This window comes from Arctopsyche grandis, chromosome 1, assembly GCF_051622035.1.
Source record: "Arctopsyche grandis isolate Sample6627 chromosome 1, ASM5162203v2, whole genome shotgun sequence".
Classification (NCBI taxonomy): domain Eukaryota; kingdom Metazoa; phylum Arthropoda; class Insecta; order Trichoptera; family Hydropsychidae; genus Arctopsyche; species Arctopsyche grandis.
The window spans coordinates 32,654,779-32,681,389 of NC_135355.1; the positions used below are offsets into that span (position 1 = coordinate 32,654,779).

At 32.5% G+C, this 26,611-nt stretch overlaps 1 protein-coding gene across 5 annotated transcripts in view; it reads left to right on the forward strand.

Moving 5' to 3' along the window:
• The window catches only part of nAChRalpha4 (nicotinic acetylcholine receptor alpha4), a 315,893-nt gene that overhangs the window by 229,748 nt on the left and 59,534 nt on the right, over positions 1-26,611 (forward strand). For all 5 annotated transcript variants that reach the window (XM_077428337.1, XM_077428362.1, XM_077428345.1 and 2 more), the window contains one exon: positions 5,774-5,910. In XM_077428337.1, coding sequence (XP_077284463.1) covers positions 5,774-5,910 — 137 coding nt within the window. The remainder of the gene's footprint in view (positions 1-5,773; positions 5,911-26,611) is intronic.

Genomic DNA, 26,611 nt, shown 5'->3' on the forward strand with positions numbered 1-26,611 from the left:
ATCGGGCACTCTCCGCACAGAGAGATCATTGGTCGATGATTCGCGAGACCTTATTGGTTGTTGCATACGGCTCGTTTATTCGCCAAGTTTCGTTTATCCGATCAGCGCTAGTAAACCAGTGAAACTGCTCACCTAATCTCTACATTACAATATCAAGAAAACGTGTAATTAAAAAAATATTAATTTATTTCTACAAAATTTAAAAAAACGTATTGTATGCATCGTTTTTTTAAATAAGTTTATTTAAAAAGTATATAATCGCTTAGTAATTACCTATTACAGTTAAATTGGGTGGATTGTGACTAATTTCGACTGATTAACAGGAATTCAAGGTCGCCGTTATACCAAAAACTCCCATACAAAAAGAGCCACGCTTACAATAGCTGTTTGTAGGGCGTAAGCTGTCTCTTCAGAAAATCGTCATTATTTTCAAGTTCCTGTCATTATTTAGAAAGTAAAAGTTGTCGAGAGCTTGGATATTTATATTTATTTTAAACTAGTGGTTTTACCCGGCTTCTTTCGGGATTTATTATATAAACCGATTAAACATGATTAATCTTATAGTAAAAATTCATTTGTTTTTTATTAAATTTATCTAATTAAAGAATCAAAAAAAAAATAATATTTAATAACAGCCAATCAGAAATTAATGGGTTTTTTTATATATAAGGGATCCGGAACTGAAACAGTTATCGGGATCCGGAACTGAAACATTAATCGAGATCTGGAACTGAAACAGTCATCGAAATCTGGAACTGAAACAAACCGGGATCCTAAGCAGTCATGGGGATCCAATACTGAAACAGAAATCCGGATTAGGAATTGAAACAGTAATCGGGATCCGGAATTGAAAATGGCATCCGGATCCGGAAATGATGAAAGAATCCGGAAATGATAAAAGAACTGAAAAAGTAATCCAAAAACAGAATCGAAATTGATATCGTCATCATACAAACTTTGATTTGTTTTCAATGTTACCAACCAACAATACATACATACTTACGTAGTTACAAAGTCTCTTTCGAAATCATATATTAGATACAAAAAATGCGCTTCCCTTTATACATACATACTTCGCGAGCTGTCCACTAGGTTCAATGTGGAAAATCATTTAGTAAACTTTTGTTTAAATTTTATATTAGTCAACTTTATTTATTTAACAACAAAATGTTTTTTCATACACATTATACATATTTGTATATATGTATATATGTGCCCATAATTATGAAAGTCAAGAAAGAAAGTTAATCAATTACATATCATATTAGAATATAACCGATATTAAACGATAAAATCGACTTTAAAAAATTTTTTTTTTCTTGACTTAGACCTCTTTCATAATTATGGGCACATATATACATATGTAGTCTCATATGTAGCTTCATAATTTGGTTATTATGATTCTCTGTTCCGGGGTTTGATTCTGAAAATCAAATAAATCTTTTCTCATTCCACCAGAGACGTAACCGCAAAACCATAATTCATAGTCCAATAACCTATCATAGCACTATACATATGTACATATATGTATGTATATGATCAGTTCTACTTTTCGTCAATACATACATACATACTGCATCAGACCGTTTGCTCAAAGCTCGCGTTCACGTCTATCGCTATTAAGTGACAAGACTATTATATATCGTAGAGCATGTGGATAACATGTCGACCGGCTGATGACGCTCTTTCAGGTGAAGAAATCGACACAGGAGATGCAACCGTTTTGAAAGACTGGCATTTTCTAAAGGAGAAACGGCTGCAGCCGTTACGCGTAACGACCCGACGCTCGTTACTCGTAACGGCCCGTCGAACGTAACGCCAGAAAACGACGTGTTAAAACTGTGACTGCTCCAGGAACAGTTTTCCCGACACTCACCTCCATCTTTGAAAGGACTTTATCTTGCTATTTATTTAACGTTTTTATTTCATTGGATGCATTCAATTTTGATGTAGCCATAGGGGTGGGGAACGACGGTTTTAAATGCCCTGAAATATGTCGGCAATTGATGTGTTGAAAGCGTCGATGTGAGGTGTAAAATATGACGTTTATGACGTTATGTTAACGTGTTGACGAATAAATGTATGAAGCTATGACATATATCGAATGTCATTACATTTAAGAGGGTTTGCTTGTATGTGTGTGTTTTTTATCGAAAAATTCCAATTTTATGAGGAAGATTTTGCGTCTATAATATCCATTGACGGTACAAATCCATATCAATATTACTGCTTATTTTGAGTAAAAAATATAAGTTAAAGAATAAGTCTTAAAATAATAATAGTAAGTCTTAAGATGTACAAAAAATAAATGAAAATTCTCTCAATAGAATTCAATATCATAAAGTTATGATATACGTATATGTACATATATACCTTTTTTACATTTTTTACATACGTCCTTTACGTTTCACATGGCTTTCTTGTCAGTGGTCATTTTTATCTCTTATCCGATCGTTTTCATACTTTGCCATATTGCTCATTTTGGTCATCAATACTCGTTTATGTATCGTCTGCCATTACGTTGGAGATAAAATATCGTATACAACGCGTTTTAAACACGCGGAAAGTAAATCTCCCTGACGTTTAATAAGCGTTCGTCCCGTATCTTCAACCTGTTCGCCTTGATATGGCGATATAAGATTTTAATTGTTTAAACTCCTATAATTCACTCTATATTTTATGAAATTTGCTCTATAGGCTCTTATTATCTCTCTTATATATTTAGGTCACTTATATTGTTCTGAACGTTAATAGTGATATATGCGATCGTCAGAAGATGCTGGCCGTACATTCGATTTTTATGACTAACGGTACTTTTACAATAGTTTGACAGTTCCATTGCGGTGTGTTGTGTTTGTGATTTTCGCCTTTAAATCTAAAACTGACCGTTCCGCAAGGATTTCTAACTATTTTTAAACCGCCTTGCGATATTTTATTTTATAAAAACACTTCATGGCGAAATTTTATAATTAACAATAAAAAATTTCCGACGCCATATTTTTTAATGAATTATTTTTAAATAAATTGATTTGTAAAGAAAAAGTGAAAATAATCAATAATTCAATTTAGAACCACTTAGTTTGTTGCTCTAACTTTAACAGTAAATGGCTTTTGAAAGGTTTTCGAAATAATTTTTACCCGCCCAAGTAACGCCGGGCAATTCAATTAGAATTATATTATACAAAATTAGCCAGCAGTATATGAGCTACTATAATTGAAAGTGGCATAAGTCCAGTTTTCGTCATTTTGAGAAATATCTCGTAAAACATTAAATATACTGTTTTGCGTTTAACAATGTTTAGAAATACTGGTGGCCTGTAACACGTTTATTCTGCTTTTCCGAGATTCTGGACATATTAAATTAAAATAAGTGAAACTACTAGCCAGATCTTGGTTTGTGACTCCAGCTCGGTCGTTTTCTATCAGAGTTTGTCAATTTTTTTTGATTTTCATTGAAGCGGTTCCCTTAAATTGGCATCTCCTTCTCAATATATCTTGCAAATCTCAAGTTATTCAGCGTCTTGGGGTTCGTCAATTTGTATATTAAAATGCTGCAAAAGTTTCTTCGTGGATGATGTTTGTATTAATTCGCATTGTATAGTGCTTGTATTGATTGTATTGTATCTGTATTAGTACACTCGTCGCTTTGCAGCGATCTGTAAAGGCAATTCTACATACATATTCGATTGAAATAAAAATAAAAATGTATACAGTCTAACCTCAAAGCGTATGAAAATATCTACATACATACATACGTACATCCCGCTTTTCCACGATGGATGCGATTTTCGCGAGGCGTTCCGCGGCGCGAAAAACCGGATCGTCTCGTCGCCAACGTAATATCCGGTTCCGGATGCGACCGACACAATAATAATCCCGCTGCGTCCGTAATAATAAATGGACGTTTCTGTGTCACAAACCCGACGGGTTCGGATTCGAATCACGCGCTTTCCCCTCAAACCCGTGTAAATTGTAGTTTCGCGGTTTTGCAAACCCCGGGGGCACATACACAGCCCGCACAAACGCCCATACACCCGTTTTCCCCCTCACCTTGTAATTAAAGGGAACCCCGGAGGGGTGGGGAGGTAGAGGGGAGGGAGGGGGAGATTCAGAGGACCGTCAAACTTCCCGCTGCTATAATTTAATTAAAATATTTTCGTTCCTCGTTGAAGCACTTCGGTTAGCACTATTTTCCCGAACGCATATAGTATATACGTATGTATGTATGTAAAGTACTTCTTATGAAGGGAATTTTATAATTACATATGGGCTCTTTCGGGGCCAGATTCTGTTGTTTTTGTTTGGTGTTAGTTTTGCAAAAAGGATTCAATTCGTGTGTGTGTGTGTGTGTAATTTTACAACAGGAATTCCATCAACTTCGTGAATGGTTGGCTTTTGTTCTAGTTTTATACAATTCATTTTCTATTTATAAAATTTTAATAAGTTTAAATCCGAACTATAATATATTAGTTACAATTGATTGTTATTGTTATGTGTGTATTGAGCATATTTATGGCAACTTTTTTAAAATTGTGAATCATCTTGTATGCCTTCATGAGATAAAAAAAGAGTGTTAGTGTGTTTATAATATATAAATTCGACATATTTCATATGTCCTAAAGTTTTCTTTCAATTAATATGAATTTTGAATAAGGAAGCAATTTTGGTCTTTACTTTGCTGAGACGCTTTCATTTTATACAATCAACAAATATTTATATCAATGAAAGTTTAATTGGCAATTTTTTTATTTTATATCTCATTTCATTTAATTTGACAGCTAGAAGAAAAAAATGTAATTCCTATTGATCGGCTAAAACAATCTGACCAATAGGATTTGATTATTTAGGAGTTTGCGTATGCAATAAAGTGTGGTTTATGTATTTAAAGTATACCTACTATCAAAATGAAAATAAAATAATGACTTTTTAATGTTTTTTGTAACAAGTATGTTTGTATGTATACGTTCGAATATACATACATTATTTACATACAAACATTTATATACTGCTAGATGAAGAACTCTCCAACACGCTTCCATTCGTCTCTGTTTTGGGTAACTTTCATCCATCTCACCCCACACACTTTTTCAATTTCATCCACTCATCTTTCTCGCGGCCTTCTTTTTACCCTTTAAATTCTCTCGGGTACCATTCAAACACTTCTCTTGTCCACCTTTCGACTAATCTTCTAGCCACGTCACCCACCCATTGGCATTTCAATATTTTCACTCTCTCCAGTATATCAAAAAGCTTTGTCATAATTTTGACCCACGTATTCCGTTTCCTATCTCCTCGCGTTATTCCGAGCATATAGCGTGTCATACTTCTTTCCGCGCATTAGGCTTTGTGTAACATTTTGGCGTTCAATGTCCATGTCCATGTTTCAAATCCATACGTCAACACTGGCAAAACACATTGATCTTTTTCTTCGGGCAAAGTGGCAATACTTATGTAAATTAATATATTTTGAGCAAAAACCCGGCGTCTCTCGATCCAGCATCATTTTATAGTGTGCATTATTTAATCGTGTACATATGAACATCCATATGCATCCGTATTATGTATGTACTAGTTTCCATTGTTTCCATTCCATACATAACGAGCGTCTAGCAATTAATTACTGTTCCGTACTTGTTATGCTAAAGTTCATTTACTGCTTAGTGTAGAGTTTGTTACAAAATTCAGAAGTCCTTAATTATATGTGTATGTACATACATACGTGTATGTTAGAAATACTGAGCATTTTATTTTTATTTTTTGTACTATTTCACAGGTGACTCTCTCCATCTCCATCCTCATTAGTCTCCACGTGTTCTTCCTGCTGGTGGTGGAAATCATCCCTCCGACATCGTTAGTAGTGCCACTGCTAGGAAAATATCTCATCTTCGCCATGATACTAGTCTCTATAAGGTGAGTACTGGAATTTTTGACCGTTTAAATAAAGCACTCTTTGAGGAAGAACTTCTCTAATGAGACTTTTTACTTTATCTACATATGTATGTACCTAGTATAGGTACGTACGTTGTAACTAGTGCTTCCAATCTCGGAAATTTTCTTCAGCACCGGGATTTTGGTACTGGGAAAATTCGATCTCGGAATCATTTAATTTGCTAGCACCGGGAAATTAAATGTATAAGAAAAAAAAAGTTCAATTGCATTTTGCAAACTCTCCCGATGTTTCACGCAAAAATACTCCCATATTGGCATTCTTGTTTTGAGAGTTTGTTTCCAAATTCTTCAAATTTTCGGTTCGCATCTATGGCTAGATTTCCGTAAGATTAAAAAAAAACACATCCAATGTAATTAAAACCATTTCGATTCTTTTATTTGCTTTTTACAAATAGTTTGTACCGTCTATTTATTATTCAACGAAACAATCCAAGTAATATAAAAACTGCAATTACATATATTGACTTTATGTAAAACAATATCACACCATTGAATTTTATTCAATAATTAATTTTAATGTAGTTAATAGTTCTATGTATCGGAGAACTAGACATATAAATATTGTAATAAAATTAACTTATATCAAAATAGATAATCTTCGTACAATCAACAAAAACAACAGCATCTTAGCACAGCACACACCACGTAACGATAACTGAACACTTGAAAATCCACATTGCAACTGAGAAACAATGGATCATGTTCAATCCTGAATAACACCGGTCTCATAAAAAGAAAAAATCATTGCAGTTGAGCACAAAATCTGCGACACGAATCAAGCCGTTCATACCATTTCGTGGAAATGGGGAGCCGGCGTTGAAACGCTCAGAGCAAACAAATTGACTATGACTGTTATTGTTCATCCCAACATTGTTCATTATATATGTTGTTTAATGTTTTTTCTTTATTATAATATTTTAAAGAAATAATAATATAAAATAGTATAACAATATAAATAATAATACTATAATTATATACAATAAATAATATAAAATGATATTTTAAAGGAATTTCTGCCAGCACTGTAATCCCGGTACCAGAAAACACCGAAATCCCAGGATCCCAATAGATGAAGTTTTGTGTGATCATGCAAACTCGAGATTTTGACTGATTCAGACTCAGAACCGAACACTGATCACGTTTTCATCATCTAGAAAATATATATGTATGTGTGTCTGTGTATCGATGTGAAAAAAAAATATTGCGATTTTTTCCTCTTAGACAAAGCAAAAATGTTGTGACCACACGATTTTTTCCACACCACTGAACGTATCAAGCTGAAAATTAATATTTGTATTTTATATGTACTAACTCAGAGTTCATAAGGTTTTGGTTGAAATTCGTAAACCGGAAGTAATAATTTCTTTTAAAACAATATTTCATTATTTTATTATGACTTTTTGAACAATTTCTATCTTCTTGATATTTTATTCGTATAATATTTATAGTGAATTTATGTTATAAAAAAAGTCTAAACAAAATCCGACAATCCAAAGTAGGACTATTGGCTTGTGTAAGTTTCCCTACATATGCGCTCAATTTGTATCGGAAATGCTCTCATAGTCGGTATGTGTGAACGTGTATGTATGTTTCATCATCGAATTTTGTATTTTATACTTCTTATATTCCTCAAATATAAAAATAAAGTCATGGATTAGTCGCATCCGAATTTTTTGATCCGTAATTTCAATTTGATATGTACATATGTATTTGTATGTATTATAGGATGAAAGTTTGTTTATTTGGATAAAGACAATGATAATATGCTAGGATTAATTCAACGGATTTTTTATACAAAACAAACTGAACGAGAAACTTCATAGACTTCAATGAATACATTTTCTAATGAGTAAAGTTTGCTTCAAAATTTTATTGGAACCGAACCAAATCCTTTGAAACTGACTTTGATTTTAATTGTTCCAAGAGGTTCAATGGTTTTTCTAGTTCAATCGAGAAGGCGAACGGAATCTAATTATTAATATTATAAAATCAGACTTCTCACATTATTATTTTGTATTGGTAGGAATTGATTTATTTTATATTTGTATCAAGGTTTTATTATATATTATGTACATATTGAACAACGTTCTTTAATCGGTATAAAAATGTCCTCTAAAAACGAGCGTACGATGTTTGTGGTTTGTCATCTGTCAAATGTGACGGGTAATCAATCGTTAAAAAAACGGAATGTAATGGATATTTTCAATTTAATAATAATCAGCCCCTAAAAAGGCCTTTTCTCCGTTGTTATCACTTATTGAATTTTCCGGCTAAACTGTTCGACGAAAGCAATCGCAAATGAAAAAAAAGATTGCTTATTTTTATTGACGATAGAGGAGGGTGAGTCGCTTTCGTTCGGTCCAATTACTCGATTTTAATTGATTTCACAAAAATACGACGAAAAAAATGATTCGAAACAGTGAGTCGATTTCCGGGGAAATAGCGAGTCTTGTCGTCTGACTGGAAAACCGATCAAAATTCATATCACACTCGAGCAATATATTACCTACCAGCAATGTATACATACATATGTATGCTCTCGCTCTTTGAGTGATGTTCTTTGCGATTGACGGCAGCTATACCGCAACCATATTTAGCAAGTATCAAAGGATTCTCATATATTGAATCGAATTCTCCTCGGAAATTTAACCACAACTCATCTCTAAAAATGCCTTTATATAAATTTTCTACAAACCAGACAATCAACACTGGAATTTTGCCAAGCGTTTCATTAACATTTCGTGTAGTAAATAGTGCGGTAGCAGTCATCGATATTACATTTTTAAGATTTGCAATTATTTTGAATACATTTACATCAATTTATTTATTATTTTCACAAGCTTTTTATTAGCTTCGCTCTGTTAGTTCAATGACATTCCTGTCCGTCAAAAATTTGATAATTCCACTTCCACTCATCACGTCATTTTGATAATTCACCGACATACACGTGGATTAGGTTTGTTTCCAATATGAAGATAGAAGAGTTAGATATTGTTTCGGAGCAATAACAGGTAGCTATCCAAATGCGACTTTCTACCGCCCCTTAACAACTCACTTAGGCATTAGTCAAAGTTACTTTTTTACTAGCCTCTTCTTAGTTCAGAATCGATTTTGTCGTCTGACAAAGTTTGGGTTCTTATCCGATCGTTTTCAAAGTTTGCCATTTTGCTCGGTTTGGTTATCAGTATACGTGGAAATGACGTCTGCCATTACCATGGTGAAAAATAATCGTAATAGACACGTTTAAAAATACTGCATCTTCGTTCACGGTGACAACTATCGTCCACACTATCCCATTTGTCCACTTCTGATCGTTTTTTCCCTTTTCGCCCCCCTCTCGCTATGGCAGATTGAGCACTTTGCCATACTCATGATCAAAGTTTACGGAGAGAATTGGTGATTTTTTAATTAGGTTTTTTTTATATATTGTCTTAATTTTATAAATAAAATATAGAAGAGGTTAGTTTTTAAAAAAGATTTTTTTTATTCGATTTTTCACCACATGAGGCCAAGAACGTGCCCGTGTAGTTCGATTCGGTGTGTTTGCACCTTAATAGTATTTCACACTCATTTTCTCTCATCTCATAAAAACTTAATATGACAAGCTTTTCTACTTTATCACATATGTACATACATGTATTAAATATACTGTCATGTATTTTTGAAATTCGAGACCCATCTATTGAGGTATTTTGGCAAACCATTGTTACTTAACAAAGCCGTCAAAGCTCGTCAGACGGTGTCTGATCTCATCGGCCTGCTTTTCAGTCACCGGAGACATAATAACATCCATTATATAACCTATTAGTGAAGTAAAAATATATACGAGAGATAATTTCACACATCGAAATCGCGCACACGACAATAATTCTTGCCATGAAAATCGTGAATACGAAGTATATGGCACATGACATCTTATTACTATGATAGTTAGCGTGTGTCTCTCAATGGGTGGAATTTTTGAGTGTCAGATGTTCCGTGATCGAGATTTTAGTAAAGTGTGCGAGATTTTTTTTGGGCCGAATAATCACCAAACCGTTTACAATTCTTATAGTTACTGATGCAGTGATCATTATCTATTTTATACATTATATTCTGCGCGCGCACATTAATACGGGAGGAAAATCCTGTTCCTCTTGTTCCTGTTGTATCCTACTCTTGCAAATTAAGTGAGTATGTACCGTTTACCATGCACCCTTTTTTTATCTTTCGACTTAAGATCTTTCGATTTTCGATCTTTGCCTTCCGATATTTGCGTTTTCGGGCGTTTCACATTCGGGCTCGTGAGGTAGACCCGTATTATTATGAAATCAGTAGGCATTTTTTTTTTCGTTATTAATTTACCGAAAGTATTTATATGTGACATAAACGTAGTATGGCACGTTCGCGCAACGCTGACCACAAACGGACATAAATCAGAGTCGTAATATAAAGGAACGCCGCAAAAACACACCCTTATGACAGGACATACGTTAACATTGCGAAATACACGCAATTCATCGGGATATAGACAAAAATATCTCCTACAACACGTCCCCCAATTCCACCCCGCTCCCATTTTCCTCACTTTCTCTCCACACCTCCCCGCTCTCTCACCCGTCGTTCCATCGCTTTTCCATGTCTGGGCGGGAGAGGGCTCATTGTCATTTCGGTCGGTGAACAACTGAACCGACCCCCTCACATCTCCTTTCTCTTCCACTCTCACTCCTTCCGTCCCACCCTCGACTCATATACGCGGGGATTGTGATAAAACTGTTTGTTCGCCAGCAGAAAGAAAATTTCCCAGTCGAACTTGTCTCCCGGAGGAAAAGCGGCCAGACACGACCCAGTTTTCCGCGCTTTTTCCACGTCGGGTGAAAGATAAAGTTTTCCCGTTCTCCTTCCCATCCCTTTTCCTACTTCCCCCTCGTCTTCATATACTCCATATATGATCTGTAGGTACATATATGTATATGTGTTCGTGTAATATAATATCTTCAACCTCGTAAGACACTCTTTGTGGATGGATGTCAATTAAAAGGTATGAATCCGTCAAGTTTGTCGGGTGTTCATATTCTCATTGTTCTCGTTAATGTTTTTTCAACGCGATGCTGTATAATGGAAAAATCTACGTCATAGTACATAGAATGTATATGGGAAAATCTACGTCATAGTACATAGAATCTTTGTTGTCGGCTATTTTCGGAATCCGTTAATTTGAATTGTTAACATTCAAAACGGGTTTTATTCAGTTGTGCAAAAAAAAAGGCGAAACAAAAATCACATTTTTGCTGTTTCTGGGTTTTTGAGCGAGACGTTTAATTTTTTTTTTTCATTACTTTTTTATTTTCGGAAGCTCAAACCGTCACGACTTTTTTCCGAAGAAAACTTTCAACAATCAAGTTTTCTCATTTCACTCACGGAAAACATCGAGCGAGTTAAAAAAGTCTAATAAAAATCTTTCTTTAATATGCACTGGAAGTTTTGTTTTATTTTTTTTTTACACAACGGAAAAAAATAATATGTCACTCCGAGGAAAAATACAACTCTTTTATTTACTGTGCGACACATCTGCTCGTCGTTACGGAAATTGTTTTATACAATTTAATTCATTTCTATTATATTTTTATATATTACAGTGGTTCAAAATCTTTTATTTTTGTACATTATCAAAAACATTTAACTATTTTATTCCAAATAGACCTATAGAATTCAAACTATATGTTTATATTACCATATTAATTAATATATGGTTACCATATCAATTTATCAACATTCAATACTTGTTAAATTGACCAGCAATACATGAGCCGTTATATTTGAAAGGGGCATAAGTCTACTTTTCGTCATTTCGTTCGTCCACAAGAATTTTATTACCTACATATGTATATATTTACATATATTTCAATTATTTTCTTTCTTTTTCTAAATCAATTTGTTTCCCAATAACAAATGCTATTATATAAATATTTATTTACATAAATTATATTCATTTTAAATTAACATTTAAATATTAGGTTCATTTTACATAATTCTGAGAAAAAAATCACTTTGTGCGATTTAAAGATAATTAAAACATCATAATTATTTTTAAATAACTGAAAATGTAATATATTCAGTTTTTATCTTATTTGATTTTCTTATTTTAAAGAATTTTATGTTTTGGTAAATGTTATATTACTTAAAAAAAGAAATAATGAAAATGAAAGAAATCAAAATATCAGTCGCACATAATTTTTGCAATCAAAAGAAACAGAGAATATGTTTTTGAAAAATGTGTAGTTATTTTATTTGTTAATTTTACATTTCAAAAAATCAGCCTACGTCGCATCCTGTTTTGAGTCTTGAGAAATATAGTCAACCTATGTAGTATACCTGAAAAAAAATAAAAAAAAAATAATTAAGTATGTGAAAAAGTTGAAACTTTATGAAACCGTTTATACTTGGGATCCCAATCGAATATGCGAATATTCGAGTATTCTAATTATTCGTCTGATTTTTCAGCCATTCGTTATTCCAATAGTTCATCAACTATTCGAATATTATTCGTGTATATATTTTTTTATAAACTAAATAAACAAAATCAACATGAAAAGAGTGATGACGAAGAAACCGACGATTATGAAGAAAATGAAATATATAATGGGGATAATTGTGATAAAAATGAAGAAGATGAAATGTCCACATGTGAAGAAACGGATTTTTATTCATTAAATACGGAAACGTTTGAAGAAAATCACTTTTCAATCGATAATAATCTCTACGAAATTTTAGAAAACATCAGAAAAATAATACGAATATTTAAGAAGTCACCGGCGAAATATAAATTTTTACAAGAAATCATAATGAAAAAAGAAAATAAAAAATTGAAATTATTATTGGCTGTATAAACGAGGTGGAATTCAATGACAACTATGATAAGACGATTCATTCAAATTTATGCTTGGTACATAAGTAATTACCTTTTTTTAATTTTCGAATATATTCGAATATTCGAATAGTTGAAGTCGACCAATATTTGGCATCCCTAGTTTATAGAGTGTGTGTACATTATTATTTCATACTAATCCAGTATCGGTTCGACTATTTGAAATCGCTCGGTTTCGTACGTAGGAACAATACAGGTGATTTTACTGTCGTTTGCTTAAACATACACCACACACGCCCGCCAGGCATTCAGTTAACAGTTTAGAAGACTTTATACTAGCAAGGGGGAGGGTAAGGAAAGGCAGGGGAGTAAGTAAGTTTGTCGGGCGAAGACGTTCGAGAGTTAACCGTTTTAGCGGTTGGCCATTAGCGAAAGTTTTAAACTATTAACGCGTCCGCGACGGCTCCGGCAAATTATGTGCGGCTTAACGACCCCGGGTCGATGCGTAATATACCCAATGACTATAGGGATAAGGGAAGGGTGATTCTCCACCCCCAGCCTCCTTATCTTCCAACCCCCTCCCACCCTCCCGCCCGATTCCTGATAAGGTCTGACGACATGCGCGAGCTAGCGTTCGAAACACCTTTATCGGTTAACGAGCGCGAGCGTGAGTCGAAACCGGTTAACCGCATTTACGAGTGTCAAATTTCGGTTAGTCGTAGATAACGTGATGTCGATTCTGTCTGTGAGTTTGATTTAAGGATGATTCATGGTGCGGTATTTTGACGTGATTTATCAGTTGAGGGATGTCACTCTTAATATTGATCAAAAAATTGTTTTATCAAACAAAGTTCCAAAAGCCTGATTCTAAAGTTCAACTACGGTGCGAAATTTCAATGTGATTTAAAAATAATTCTATTGATCTTTCAGATTCCATTTGATAACAATAATATGTTCTGCCTTTTGGTCGTTTCATAAGATCTCTAGTTGTAGATTTACAGCTTTTTTTAAAATCCAAAATATTATCGACGAATCTGAGTCGAATTTCTAAATATTACAATTCGCATTGTTTATTTATTTATTTTATTTTTACTAATTTTCAACCCCTTTTATTATAACGGGTTTTTCCCCTAAGCGACATACATATATGGTATTACACTTGCCCATATATAAATTTATATATTGTAAATTATTCTTATCATATTCAAATAGTGGTAGGATGGTTTTTTCCAATTTGAGGGATGAGCCATTTCAACAATGAAATCAGTTTGCAAACTCTAATTGGAAACGATCGACTTGACTTGGAGTCACAAATATCCAAGTCTGACCAGCAGCACTACATATTATACTTTGAATAAATTATTTTCAATCGAAGTTAGCCCACGGGATCGAAAAAGACGACTTATCGGTGCTTAGCATTAACGCAACCACCGAACCATGCATCACGTTTTGCACTTATCGATCCTTGAAGTACGAGATTTGATCATAAAATTAACCAGAAACTTATGTAGATCAGTGGTTAGTATGTAATACTTTCGATTGTGTGGTCACGGGTTCAATCCCAGGCTTTGTTGTTGGATTTGACTCCAAGGTCGATCGTTTCCATTCAGAGTTTGCCCATCTATCTAATTTCATTAGAGATGGTTCCAAAAAATTGGCAATCTTGTCCTATTTTTCGCAAAATTTGAGTTTAGAGTCTAAAACTTTAGACCATCTCATTATTTGTTCATATTTAAAAATGCTGCAAAAAGTTGTCAAGAGATTCTCTAAAAAGATGTCTCTATGATAGTTTGATGATCGATGTTTGTAATTGTCCTGGAATAATACTTATATATGTACAGTGTTTACGATATATGTATGTACGTATGTCGTATCAATAAAAAGGGGTGGAACCTGAATAAATAAATAAATAAATATTGAACTTTTGACCATTTTTCACTATCATTTATTTGTGTTATAGTGATTTAATACTACCAATGAAAGTATACTTTCACTGACGTTTTAGTGAATTCTTATTCCGATTAATTTACTTTTACTTCAGATACTTCTACATATTAATGTTGTGTATTTTTCTTCTACATACGTACCTCCAACAAAAGTTTTTCCATGTCTTCTTCAATGTATAAATGATTAATTACATCAGAAGGCAACTTCGATGATGTTAGACCAACTTTTGCATTTTTTCCAAATACAGATTCATATAGGGACCGTTTGATTCCTGAATTGACATATTATATTTTCCAATTGGTACTGTTATGTATGTTCACAGCATGTTTTCTATGTTCTGACTTGTGTGATATGCTTTCACCGACTGATTCGGCAATACTTCTTCTATTTAAAGTATTATTTCACTGGGAAATACTGATTTACTGTAACGTATGCATACATATGTACATAAATTCAACCATATCTGCCTTCATTGTTAAAATTTCCATTATAGTAAGGCAAACAAACTCCTCCCAAGACACCTGCAAATAATCGAAAAATAATACTTATGTTTACAAGTTTGAATTTAGCTTTTATCCATTATAAAATTTTTCAATATCTGTATTCAATTTAAAGTTTGCGCAACAATAACAACAACACAAACAGAACAAATCCGTTGCTGGCTCGTAGCTGGTTTGTTGAGTTCTGTAAACAGTCTGCTAACACTTCACAGGCAGGCCGAGACGACCACTCAAATTAATTACTTCGAAAAATCGTCCTCATTTTAAGAAAGTGCTTCTGAAGCCTTAAGTTGAAAGCCTTCGCGTCTTATAAAAGAGGATGTCGGTGCAACTGGTTCAAAGGCGCAACGAGAGAGACGTTATTAAACCTTAGGCTTTGGCATCGCTATCCATCCAACGGGACCCTAATTGTTCACTTTGACTTTGAGACTCCTTTTAACCTGTGATGTAAACATAAAAAAATACATTCGCCTCACGCTAATTAGTATGAAAATATTTTAGAACTAGCAAAATGTTTGATATAATATGTAATACAAATTAAATCTATATATGTATGTACATATATAAAAATGAATGTCTGTCTGTCTGTGTGTCTCGAATAGGCTCATAAACCACTAAACCGATTACGGTGGAACTTTTAGGATTAGTTGTATGCATGTCCGGGAAGATTTCTGTGAAAAACGGGAAAAAACCTCTTAATAATAATATTCGTAATTACGATTTTACTGACGCGAAAGTAAAGCTATCCTTTCACCTTCAACGTATCACGCCGCGAGTGTGATAATAATCGCGCCGCGCCTACCTCGCACTCGAATGTGCTCGGGAACGGGCATTGCAACGCATGCCGGGTTCAGCTAGTGCATTATAAAATACTGTTCTTCTGTCATGCGTTCAGTTATCTGGTTACCTACTTTATGTAACTACCACATTTACCACAGTGTTTGTCTTTTTTCAGACATGGAAAAATAAAAGTCTACAATTAGTATACAACTTGATTTCTAATAATAAAAAGCTTTTTTATTTTATGCCTTTTAGAGTTCCAGAATTTTGTGTTTTGCCAGTTTATGTTTTAGATTGTTTGTTAGTTTGTGTTTTAGAGCAGTCTAATTCTTCAATGCGCAGTGCATTTAGTAACTTCACTCTGCTAATGTCACCGTAAGCTTGCCCGACAGCAATGATCTTTGACCCTTAATATATATACATATATATATATATATATATATATATATATATATATATATATATATATATATATATATATATATATATATATATATTCTTGTCGTTACCCTCATTCCTGAGGATCGCGAACTCCATCGATCTTCCAATGAAGAGTGTAGACGCTCCAGAACATCTCTCTCCAGCACTCTCTACGCCGAGTGACTTATATATTTACAAATTCCATTCAATTGTACATATCAACCAGCAAGAAGGACTAGTGGTTAGCATATTATGCTTCAGAGCGGAGTGGTCATGGTTAAATTCCCACTAGTTGCTGTTGACCAGACCTTGGTTTGTGACTCCAGGTCAATCGTTTCCTTTCAGTTTGCCAATTTTTCTGATTTTCATTGAAACTGTTCCTGTAAATTGGCATTTCCTTTCCAATCTCTCTTGAAAATCTCAGCGCCAATTTCTATAATAAATAGGTGCAAAACATTTATCCATAGATGTCACTGAGGATACTATTTGTATGAATTCGCAATGTAGTAATTGTATTATTGTATTGTATCTCTATTAGTACACTCGTTCCTTAGTATACATTTTCGATTAAAATAAAATAAAATATCTATATTTATAATAATTTAATATTTATAATAAATTACCGTTGTGTTTTAATTTACATAAAACAAAATTAAAACACAACGGTAATACATGCCTATGTATGTATGTTCGTACAGATGTACATAGTTTTTCCCAGAATATATCTAATATATCTAATATATAATTTCGAAAGAGACTTTGTATGTAAATATACATATATGTATCTTTGGTTGGTAATCATAAACAAGTCAAAATTTCGACGACGACGAGTCGATTTTTTTTTTTCGATTCAAATAAATTTAATAAAAAAACATTAAATTTATTAAATCTATATTCGAATATTTACTATTAGATTCGCCATGTTTACGCTGTTTATACTACAAATACTGAGCGAAGCCGGGTAAAACAACTACTATTTAATAATAACTGAAGCGTGCGGCCGATAAAAGATTTATAATAATAATAATGATACTGTTTAATATAATAATAATAATACAGTTATCTATCTTCGATTTATAATAATATTAATCATTCAGTTATCCTTTATCGATCTGCATACACAGTTTTTCTCAAATGTATGTAAGTGTAAGGTGTTCATAATGCCTCGTGATTGGGTATGAATTTCTCAGTGGAATAAAGATATCTATCGTGTACAGCTGTGACGCTAATGGATTAGATATTATAGATCGCAAGCGGAATAAAGATATATTCGTTGCATTACTGTTTTATTGTTCGTCACAGAGTGCATTAGCACTTTGTTAAATGGCTTACCTGGAAAATCGTAAAATACAACTGTACGTTTATTATCCGGTTGCGTGGTTTAATTACACCGTTTGACATGAAAAATGATTCAGAGACGATATATGACTTTTATACATAGATCTAAGCCCAGTAAACACGAATCTGGTAATAAAAAATGTTGATTGGCTCGAAATTCGGAGATATATGTGTTTTTTAAATCGCGCGATTTTTCTATATCTTGGTGTTGTTCGGTCGTAGCCTCAAAATCTGTCTATTTCCTGTTCAAAATAAATATTGGAATCTATATTCGAGTATTTTATCTTTCATTTTTAGTACTTTCTAGCTTTCAAATCTCTCTAAGTAGTCGTCCAGTTCAAATCAAAAGTCAAAAGTATGTATTTTCACTTGGGATTTTTTCCCACTGTTAATACTATTTTATATCGAGTTTTTTCTATTGAAACATGTTTATTGAGATAGTGTTCTGGCCACACTATTTTTTGTTTTCTTCTAAAAGGGTTAATTGGAAGTGTGCTGAATTTTAAATCGGTAAAATCGCGAGCTAAAAGCTCGTACTAGTATTTACTCGTATTTACACGAATCTGAATTGAATTAATAGGGATAATATATTAAATTATATTAATATGAGAATTAAATAAAATTCCACTTAGAAAAATCTTATTTCGACTATTCCTGTTGGATTTATAACACAAATTCGTTTATTTTATCGAGGTAAGCCAGTTATCAATAGAATTTTTGTTATTAATCCACAAGAATAGTCAAAATATGATTTTTCTAAGTGGAATTTTATTTAATTCTCATATAATGACAATTTAATATACATATTATCCCTCATTTGTCGAACAGTGTTATTTATGAACAATGACCGTACGTGTCACAATAATTATGTACTTCAAGCTACATATTAAACGTCAACGAACAGAACAATAACAAAAATTGAAAAAATATATAAATAATCTATTAAAATCATTGCAAAACATCGATTATTTGTCGTCGTATTTGATTGAATTGCAGTATTATTGGATTATTACATAATATATAATTTCGTCTACAGACACCAGTCTCCTTTGGGAGGATAGATTCCCGGGACTGCCGCTCCCGGAACTGAATTATCTATTCCCGCTAGACTCTCTCTCTCCCTTGCAGATAAAGATACCCAAACGGAAGTGTGCAAGTCAGGGCCGGCCTCGGGCCTTTTTCTTATTTAGTGCCTAAGTTTTACGAACGAGCGTTTTCGGCTTACCGCCCACTGCGCCCTCGCTCGGTAATTTATTTTTATTTCTTATGAAAAAAGAAATGCTGCGCCCTCGATCTCTTTCCGGACGCCTGACTGTTAAATTTCATCGTTTACAGCAATTTAATATGGTTTACGAAGGGCTTCCTGTTATATATGATTAAAGGTAGAGAAGGCAAAAATATCAAATATCATAATATCATCGCTCGACCATTCAAAGCAGAGATTTTAAGCATATTAAAAAGTAACCATTATATAAAAAAATAGGACCAATTTAAACGTCCATTTTATAAAAATTTGAAATTTCAGGACAATTCATCATATGTGCCCATAATTACGAAAGTAGTAGAAACTCAAGAAAAAAATATTTTTTTAATCAATTACATATTACAATATAATCGATATTAAACAATAAAATCGACTTTAATTTTTTTACATACCTCCTTTACGTTTCACATGGCTTCCGTGTCAGTGGTCATTTTTATCTCTTATCCGATCATTTTCATACTTTGCCATATTGCTCATTTTGGTCATCAATACACGTTAATGTATCGTCTGCCATTACGTTGGATATACAACGCGTTTTAAACACGCGGAAAGTAAATCTTCTTGACGTTTAATAAGCGTTCGTCCCGCATCTTCTAACCTGTTCGCCTTGATATGGCGATATAAGATTTTAATTGTTTAAATGCCTATAATTCACTCTATATTTTATGAAATTTGCTCTATTGGTTCTCGTTATCTCTAATATATAAATATTTATAGTTTTAACTCTCATATGTATATATAAATTTCAAATTTGGCGTGTAGCTTCTTGTAGGGTAATACACGGTATATATTGATTTTTGGCCAAATATGTCAGATTTTCTCCTCTCACAATCGAGTTTTTTTTTTCGGAATCAACTGACTTGAAAAATCCGAGCGAACACTCTTATTTTGTGGGAAGTTTTAAAGTTGACATATTTCGCTCGATTATATGATTGATTTATTGCCCGGCGGCGGTTTTGCCTTGCATCTCGAACCAAATTCTCTCGAAAATAAATCTATAATTTTACGCTAAATTATTTTTATGAGGGTCAAATGAAATAAATTTAGTCAGAGGTTTCAATGTTATTCGTTCGGAACATATTTTATAGTTTTTACACGTGGAAAATATTACTTTGGAAAAAAAATTGTCATCATGTTCAGTCATAAAAATTTAACTGGCTTTCACGCCTCGTTAAATTTGGTTTCTTTATTCGAATACAAAAATATATATACACAAGAGTGAAAGAGAAACCTCAGCAACACTTGAAAAAAAACGAGATGCAAATATGTCGAACAATGAGAGAGGTAGAGTATTTTGAGTGATTGAACGTGTCAAATCGTACAAGTACGGCCGTACTCTGGCGGGGCCATTTTTCTTGCCACGTACCCGTACGGCCGTACTCCTCAAAGGGTAATGTATCAACAGAATATGTATCACAGTTATAATTGATCAACCCTGTGTTGCTACACAGTTTTAGAGATCAAACCATTAAAAAAATTAAAGTTAATAATGTTCGTATTAAAAACTAACCACATAACTTGTTATTTTCAATAAACTTAATACTAACTAATCCACTGCTAGGAACGAAAAAAAATATAATAATAATATAACAAAAAAAAAATCTATATATATATTATTTGTTACCAATTTTTCCACTAGGCAAATAGTCTCTGAGCGTTTACCGCCATCTATTGAAAATTTATTTAATTACTTAATTAAATAAAAAAAAATTCTATTGGTGTTTTATATTGTTTACGTGTAGGTATGTAGGTTTTTTATCATTATTTTTTTTAAATTAAATATAAATATATTTATTTAGGTATTTGAAAAAAAATTGACTGCTGCCGATCGAACACGGAACCGACACATTTCTTTTAATTTAATACATAACTTAATATGCCCACACACATGGTATTATATATTAATGGAAATTTATATTTTTTAGACGATAAAAGAAATTTTCAACGTCGTGTTTGGACAGCAAAACTAGCAGTAATATTTTTAAAGACCTTGCATTGAAATATATTGTAATATTATTTTATATGTAGTTAAATAATAAATTATTTTACGTCCTAAGTTACGAAATTATATTATGTGCTATGATATTATTTTAAAATGTTAAAATACATTACACGAATGCGAGAGCGTGCTCACGCGACATCGAATCGACTATAGTAGGAGTTACGGTAAATTAAATGAAAATCAAATTTTAAAAAAATTGGGTTGACCGGAAGTGGAAGTAGTTTTATTGTCAAATGTATATGTACATATTCGGATATATTAAAATTAATGAATTGTATATATATTTAAAACGAATTACCATTAGGATGTTACATATGTAGTCAGTCACTGAATTTCACTCAATGATGCAACGTATTATAATTATAGGATTGCTGTGCTTTTCCCTTAGCGGTAGTGGAAATGGGAAAAAATCAACGGATTACGTAGCTAAAATAATTGTTTTACTTTATTTCCAAAAATTTTATTTCTACTTTTTTTTTTTTAATTTTGTTATGCTTTAGGGAAATTTATCGTCGAGTACACATATGTTGGAAAATGTGAATGTAAACATCCTATCGATCCAGAACGCAATAATAATTTTGAATTTAAGATAGAACTGCTCAATGGAAAACAAGTAGTTAATGGATATATAATTGTTGAAAAACAATACAAGCTGGTGAAAGTAAATTAAGATTTGTGAATGAAAATAAGTTTTCATGATTCAATATATATATATATATATATATATATATATATATATATATATATTTTAGGCAACATATGCACTTGATTTTTATAAAAATGGGAAATATGTACACGTATTTAATAAAACGAAATACAACCTATGCGATGACGTAATTACATACAATATCGTAAAAGAGGCTGGATTTATTGAAAAGAATTGTTTAATTCGAGCGGTAATAATTTACTAAATTAATATCGTTTTAGAAATATGTGATAATATTTTCAGTCAACATTAAATTTTCTTTAAAACCATTTCAGGGAAATTTGTCATATTTCAGTCAATCTTTGGATCAAGTTACTCACACATTATTTGGAAACAATTTCTTTTATGGAACGGCCAATGTATCTACAGAATATTACAGTAATAATGGATCGACCCTGTGTTGCTACACAGTTTTAGAGATCAAACCATTAAAAAAAAAAACTAAAAATGTTCGTATTAAAAACTAACCACATTACATATTATTTTCAATAAACTTAATATTATACAATACCAGTGGTTTAGCCCGGCTTCACACGGTATTTTTTGTAATAAAAACCGTTTAAACATGCCTATATAAACATTCATTTGTTTTTTTATTAAATTTGATTATCTAATTAATTTGTTTTTTATTAAAATTAAAAAGGAATCCGGATCCGGAACTGAAAAATGAATCTGGATCCGGAACTGAAATAGGAATCCTGATCTGGAACTGAAATAGGAATCGGGATCCGGAAGTGAAACAGAAATCTGGATCCAGAACTGCAAAAGAAATCCGGATCTGGAAGTCAAATGGAATCCGGAACTGGAATTGAAAAAGTTATCATGAAACGGAACTGAAATCGAGAACGGAATCGATATCATAGAAAATTGCATACATACATACTTACATACTTACATACAAAGTCTCTTTCGAATTTATATATATATATATATATATATATATATATATATATATATATATATATATATATATATATATATATATTTTTTTTTTTTTTTTTTATTATATTATAATTAAATGAAATCTAACCAATCAATCATATTATACTTTATTTCCGTACGTAGTAACAATATGTAGATAAAATTTCGTGATCGAGAAAAAATGTGTGTGTGTTCGAGTGTCCCATCGATCAATGATCCCGTTTCAACAAAGAAATCATCACGGAACAAAACCGCCTAATATGTATACCCACCGTGTACTCTCAACACAAAGAGGTCATTGGTCAATGGGTCGCGGGACCTTATTGGCTGTTGCATACAGCTTGTTCATACGCCGAGGTCTTTTTGGCGTGAACGTGTGATCACTGATCAGGCGATTAGTGATGGTAAACCAGCGGTCCATGAGCACCAATTATTCAATCTCTACGTTACATGACATCATATGTAGCCTGAAACAAACCTTTTCACAAAATTCGAAATCGAATTTTGTGAAAAACAGGACAGGATTGTTAATTTATTGGATGTCAAATTGTCCAATGAAATCAGATAAATTGGCAAACTTTGAAAGGAAACGATCGACCTTGGAGTCACATATGCGAGGTCTGGCCAGCAGCATTAAATATTAGCAAGGGATCAAAACCTGCAACCTCTCGGTGCTTAACATAAACGCAACCAACGAGTCATCAGCAAATACATAACCCCAAATTTGTAAATCGATCTGTTTCTACAGTTTCTGATAGCTTTGATCTGTTTCAATTTTCTCCAGCATATTAAGAGGCCTGGACCCCAACGCCTTGTCCATACAAACGTATTAGACTTCTCCCTTCCTCAATTGTGGCACTAGAGAAATTATTTTTTAATATGCTATAGATATCTACAGTGCCGGCCTTACACCCAATGGCGCCCTTGGGCAATTTTTTCTAAACATCCTTAAAAAATTATTTCTTTTCTAAAAATAATAGATTGCCATCCTTCTTTTTCTGGGCTTGGGAACTTGAGCAAAAGCGTAGCAACCCAAATTTTTAGATATAATTCTTTTAAATTATGCTGTTTTATAAAATTTAATACAATGCGTGGATTAATTTTACCTTGAACTTTATTTGAAAGAAAGGCCTTTAAATTGATAAATTCATTGCTAATACTATCAGATTTTGAATTCGCGGTGAGCTTAATTTTAAGATCGGCTAAATATAAAAAAACCCACATCTTTGAATATTCGTTTAACTGTTCGAATCTAAGATAATTTTTTTAGGAATATAATTGTACGTTATCAACTAGAATCTTCCAGCGATATATTGAAGCTGAAAATACATAGTGTAAACAATCTTCGGAGAATGTCGAAAAAATTTTCGATGTTACAGAAGATTTGGCAGCGTCAAGATTTTTTTTTATTTTTTTTTTTAATGCTTTTTATTATTACGAAATTATGTTCACAATACATCTTATATCTATTTTAATAGCTACTGATCTACTGATCATTTTCTATTTTACAATTTTAATTTAATTTAGTTAGTAATCACAGTATTATATTATATTATGTTAATCTAAAGCATAATAGGAAAAAGTGCTCAAAAACCTATTTACAATCCTTATAAATGTTCATAATACATCTAATACATAATATTAATTAAAGACACTCTAAAGTCGATGACCTAAAGCAGATTGTGTTTAGGTAATCTGTGTTTATACCTGAAGGGTATAGACATTTTGTTGTAATCATCGAGACTCTTCACAAGTGTGTTAGTATGGTTATTAGTGATTCTGTCATAGAATCTACTGGTTAATTTGTTAGTAATGTCTGTAACAAACGGAATATTATATATGACATGCAGTTTTTTCAGGTTAGTATATATGGGTGTATTATAAATTATTTTTAGGGATGATAGCACAAGATTTAAATTGTGGTTGCCACAGGGAAACGTTAATTATAATACAGAAGGGAATGCGCATTCACTCAATGAATAGAATTTTCCTAGTACAAATGTTTGAGTTTAGAAAGTAAAGGCGCCTTTGGTACTCTAATCTAAAATTTTGTAGGGCTTTTGGCGTTTTAATTTTAAATTTTAAAGTGGCGTCCTAACTTATTTGGCGCCCTCGGGCGCCACCCGACCCAGCCCCCCCTAAAACCGGCACTAGATATCTACCATAGGCATGTTTCTATTTTTTTGATTAATTGATTTTTTGATTTTTGATTAATTTGATTTTTTGATTAATCAAAAAAATAAAAAAATAAATAGAAACAATAACGTGGATATAAATAGCACACTAAAAAACAATTTCTCTAGTACTATAATTGAGGAAGGGAGAAGTCTAATACGTTTGTATGGACAAGGCGCTGGGGTCCAGCCCTCTTAACATACTGCGTTGGCCCAGAAATTAGATGTAATATTAAAGTACTTTTAGTATTAAATTATTTGATTTTCCGATACGGTCGAGGTCCTCATTTCGTCCCCAACATTATTTTAGATGGGCGTAATCTTGAAACTGTTAGGGAAGTCAAGTATCTGGGACACTTGCTGACGGAGGATCTATCTGATGACCGTGACATCGAAAGACAAAGAAGAGCCATTTGTGTAAGGGCAAATATGCTGACTAGATTTTTCCACTCCAGTGTAGAGGTTAAGAGACAATTATTTATGTCCTTTTGTACTAGCCTCTATACTGGTGAATTATGGACCAGATACAAGCGGGAGACGATGAGGAAGATAAAAGTACAATACAACAACTGTTACCGTGCTCTTTTCGGGTTACCTAGGAGCTGTAGCGCGTCGCAAATGTTTGTAGAAGGGCATGTGCCTCATTTTGAAGCCATTCTCAGGATGAGAGCGGCCTCTCTACGTCTTCGTATATTTTTATCGCCTAATTGTCTTCTTGCTGCTGCATCTTCTCATTTGCATTCTTCATTGTATGTTCGATGGATGGAACTGCTACACCGACCGCCTTGAATAGACATAAAATTATTATTATTTATTATTATTAGACTTATTTATTATTATTTATTTATTATAATTATTATTATTATTATTTATTATTATTATTATTTATTATCAGTAATATTTTTATATATTTACTTATGTATTTATTTATTTATTTTTTGTTTACTATTTTTCAATACTTTTTTTTTTTTATTATCTATATATTATTTATATGGGCGTTGGGGATTGCACTATTCTCCTCATCGTCTGGAATAAAAGCTACTATTATTATTATTATTATTATTATATTAGCTAGCAAGCAGTATGGCTCAATGTTTAGCACCAAGTGATCAGTGGGTTCGATCCGCTATACTGCTGGTTAGATTTGGAGGTATTTGTGACTCCAAATCGATCGTTTCTTATCAGAGTTAATAGAAACATGCCTATGGTGGATATATGTAAATAACATATTAAAAAATAATTTCTCTAGTGCCATTATTGAGGAAGAGAGAAGTCTAATAAGTTTGTATGGACAAGGCTCTTAACTCAGCATTCGAGGGTGCGAGTTGTCTTAATGTTTAGCACCAAGTGATCAGTGGGTTCGAGCCACTATACTGCTGGCTAGATTTGGGGGTATTTGTGACTCCAAATCGATCGATTCATATCAGAGTTTGCCAATTTTATCTTTTATTTATTTAGACATAAAATTATTATTATTTATTATTATTAGACTTATTTATTATTATTTATTTATTATAATTATTATTATTATTATTTATTATTATTATTATTTATTATTATTATTATTTATTATCAGTAATATTTATATATTTACTTATGTATTTATTTATTTATTGTTTGTTTACTATTTTCAATACTTTTTTTATTATCTATATATTATTTATGTGGGCGTTGGGGATTGCACTATTCTCCTCATCGTCTGGAATAAAAGCTATTATTATTATTATTATTATTATTATTATTATTATTTTAACAACTATCAG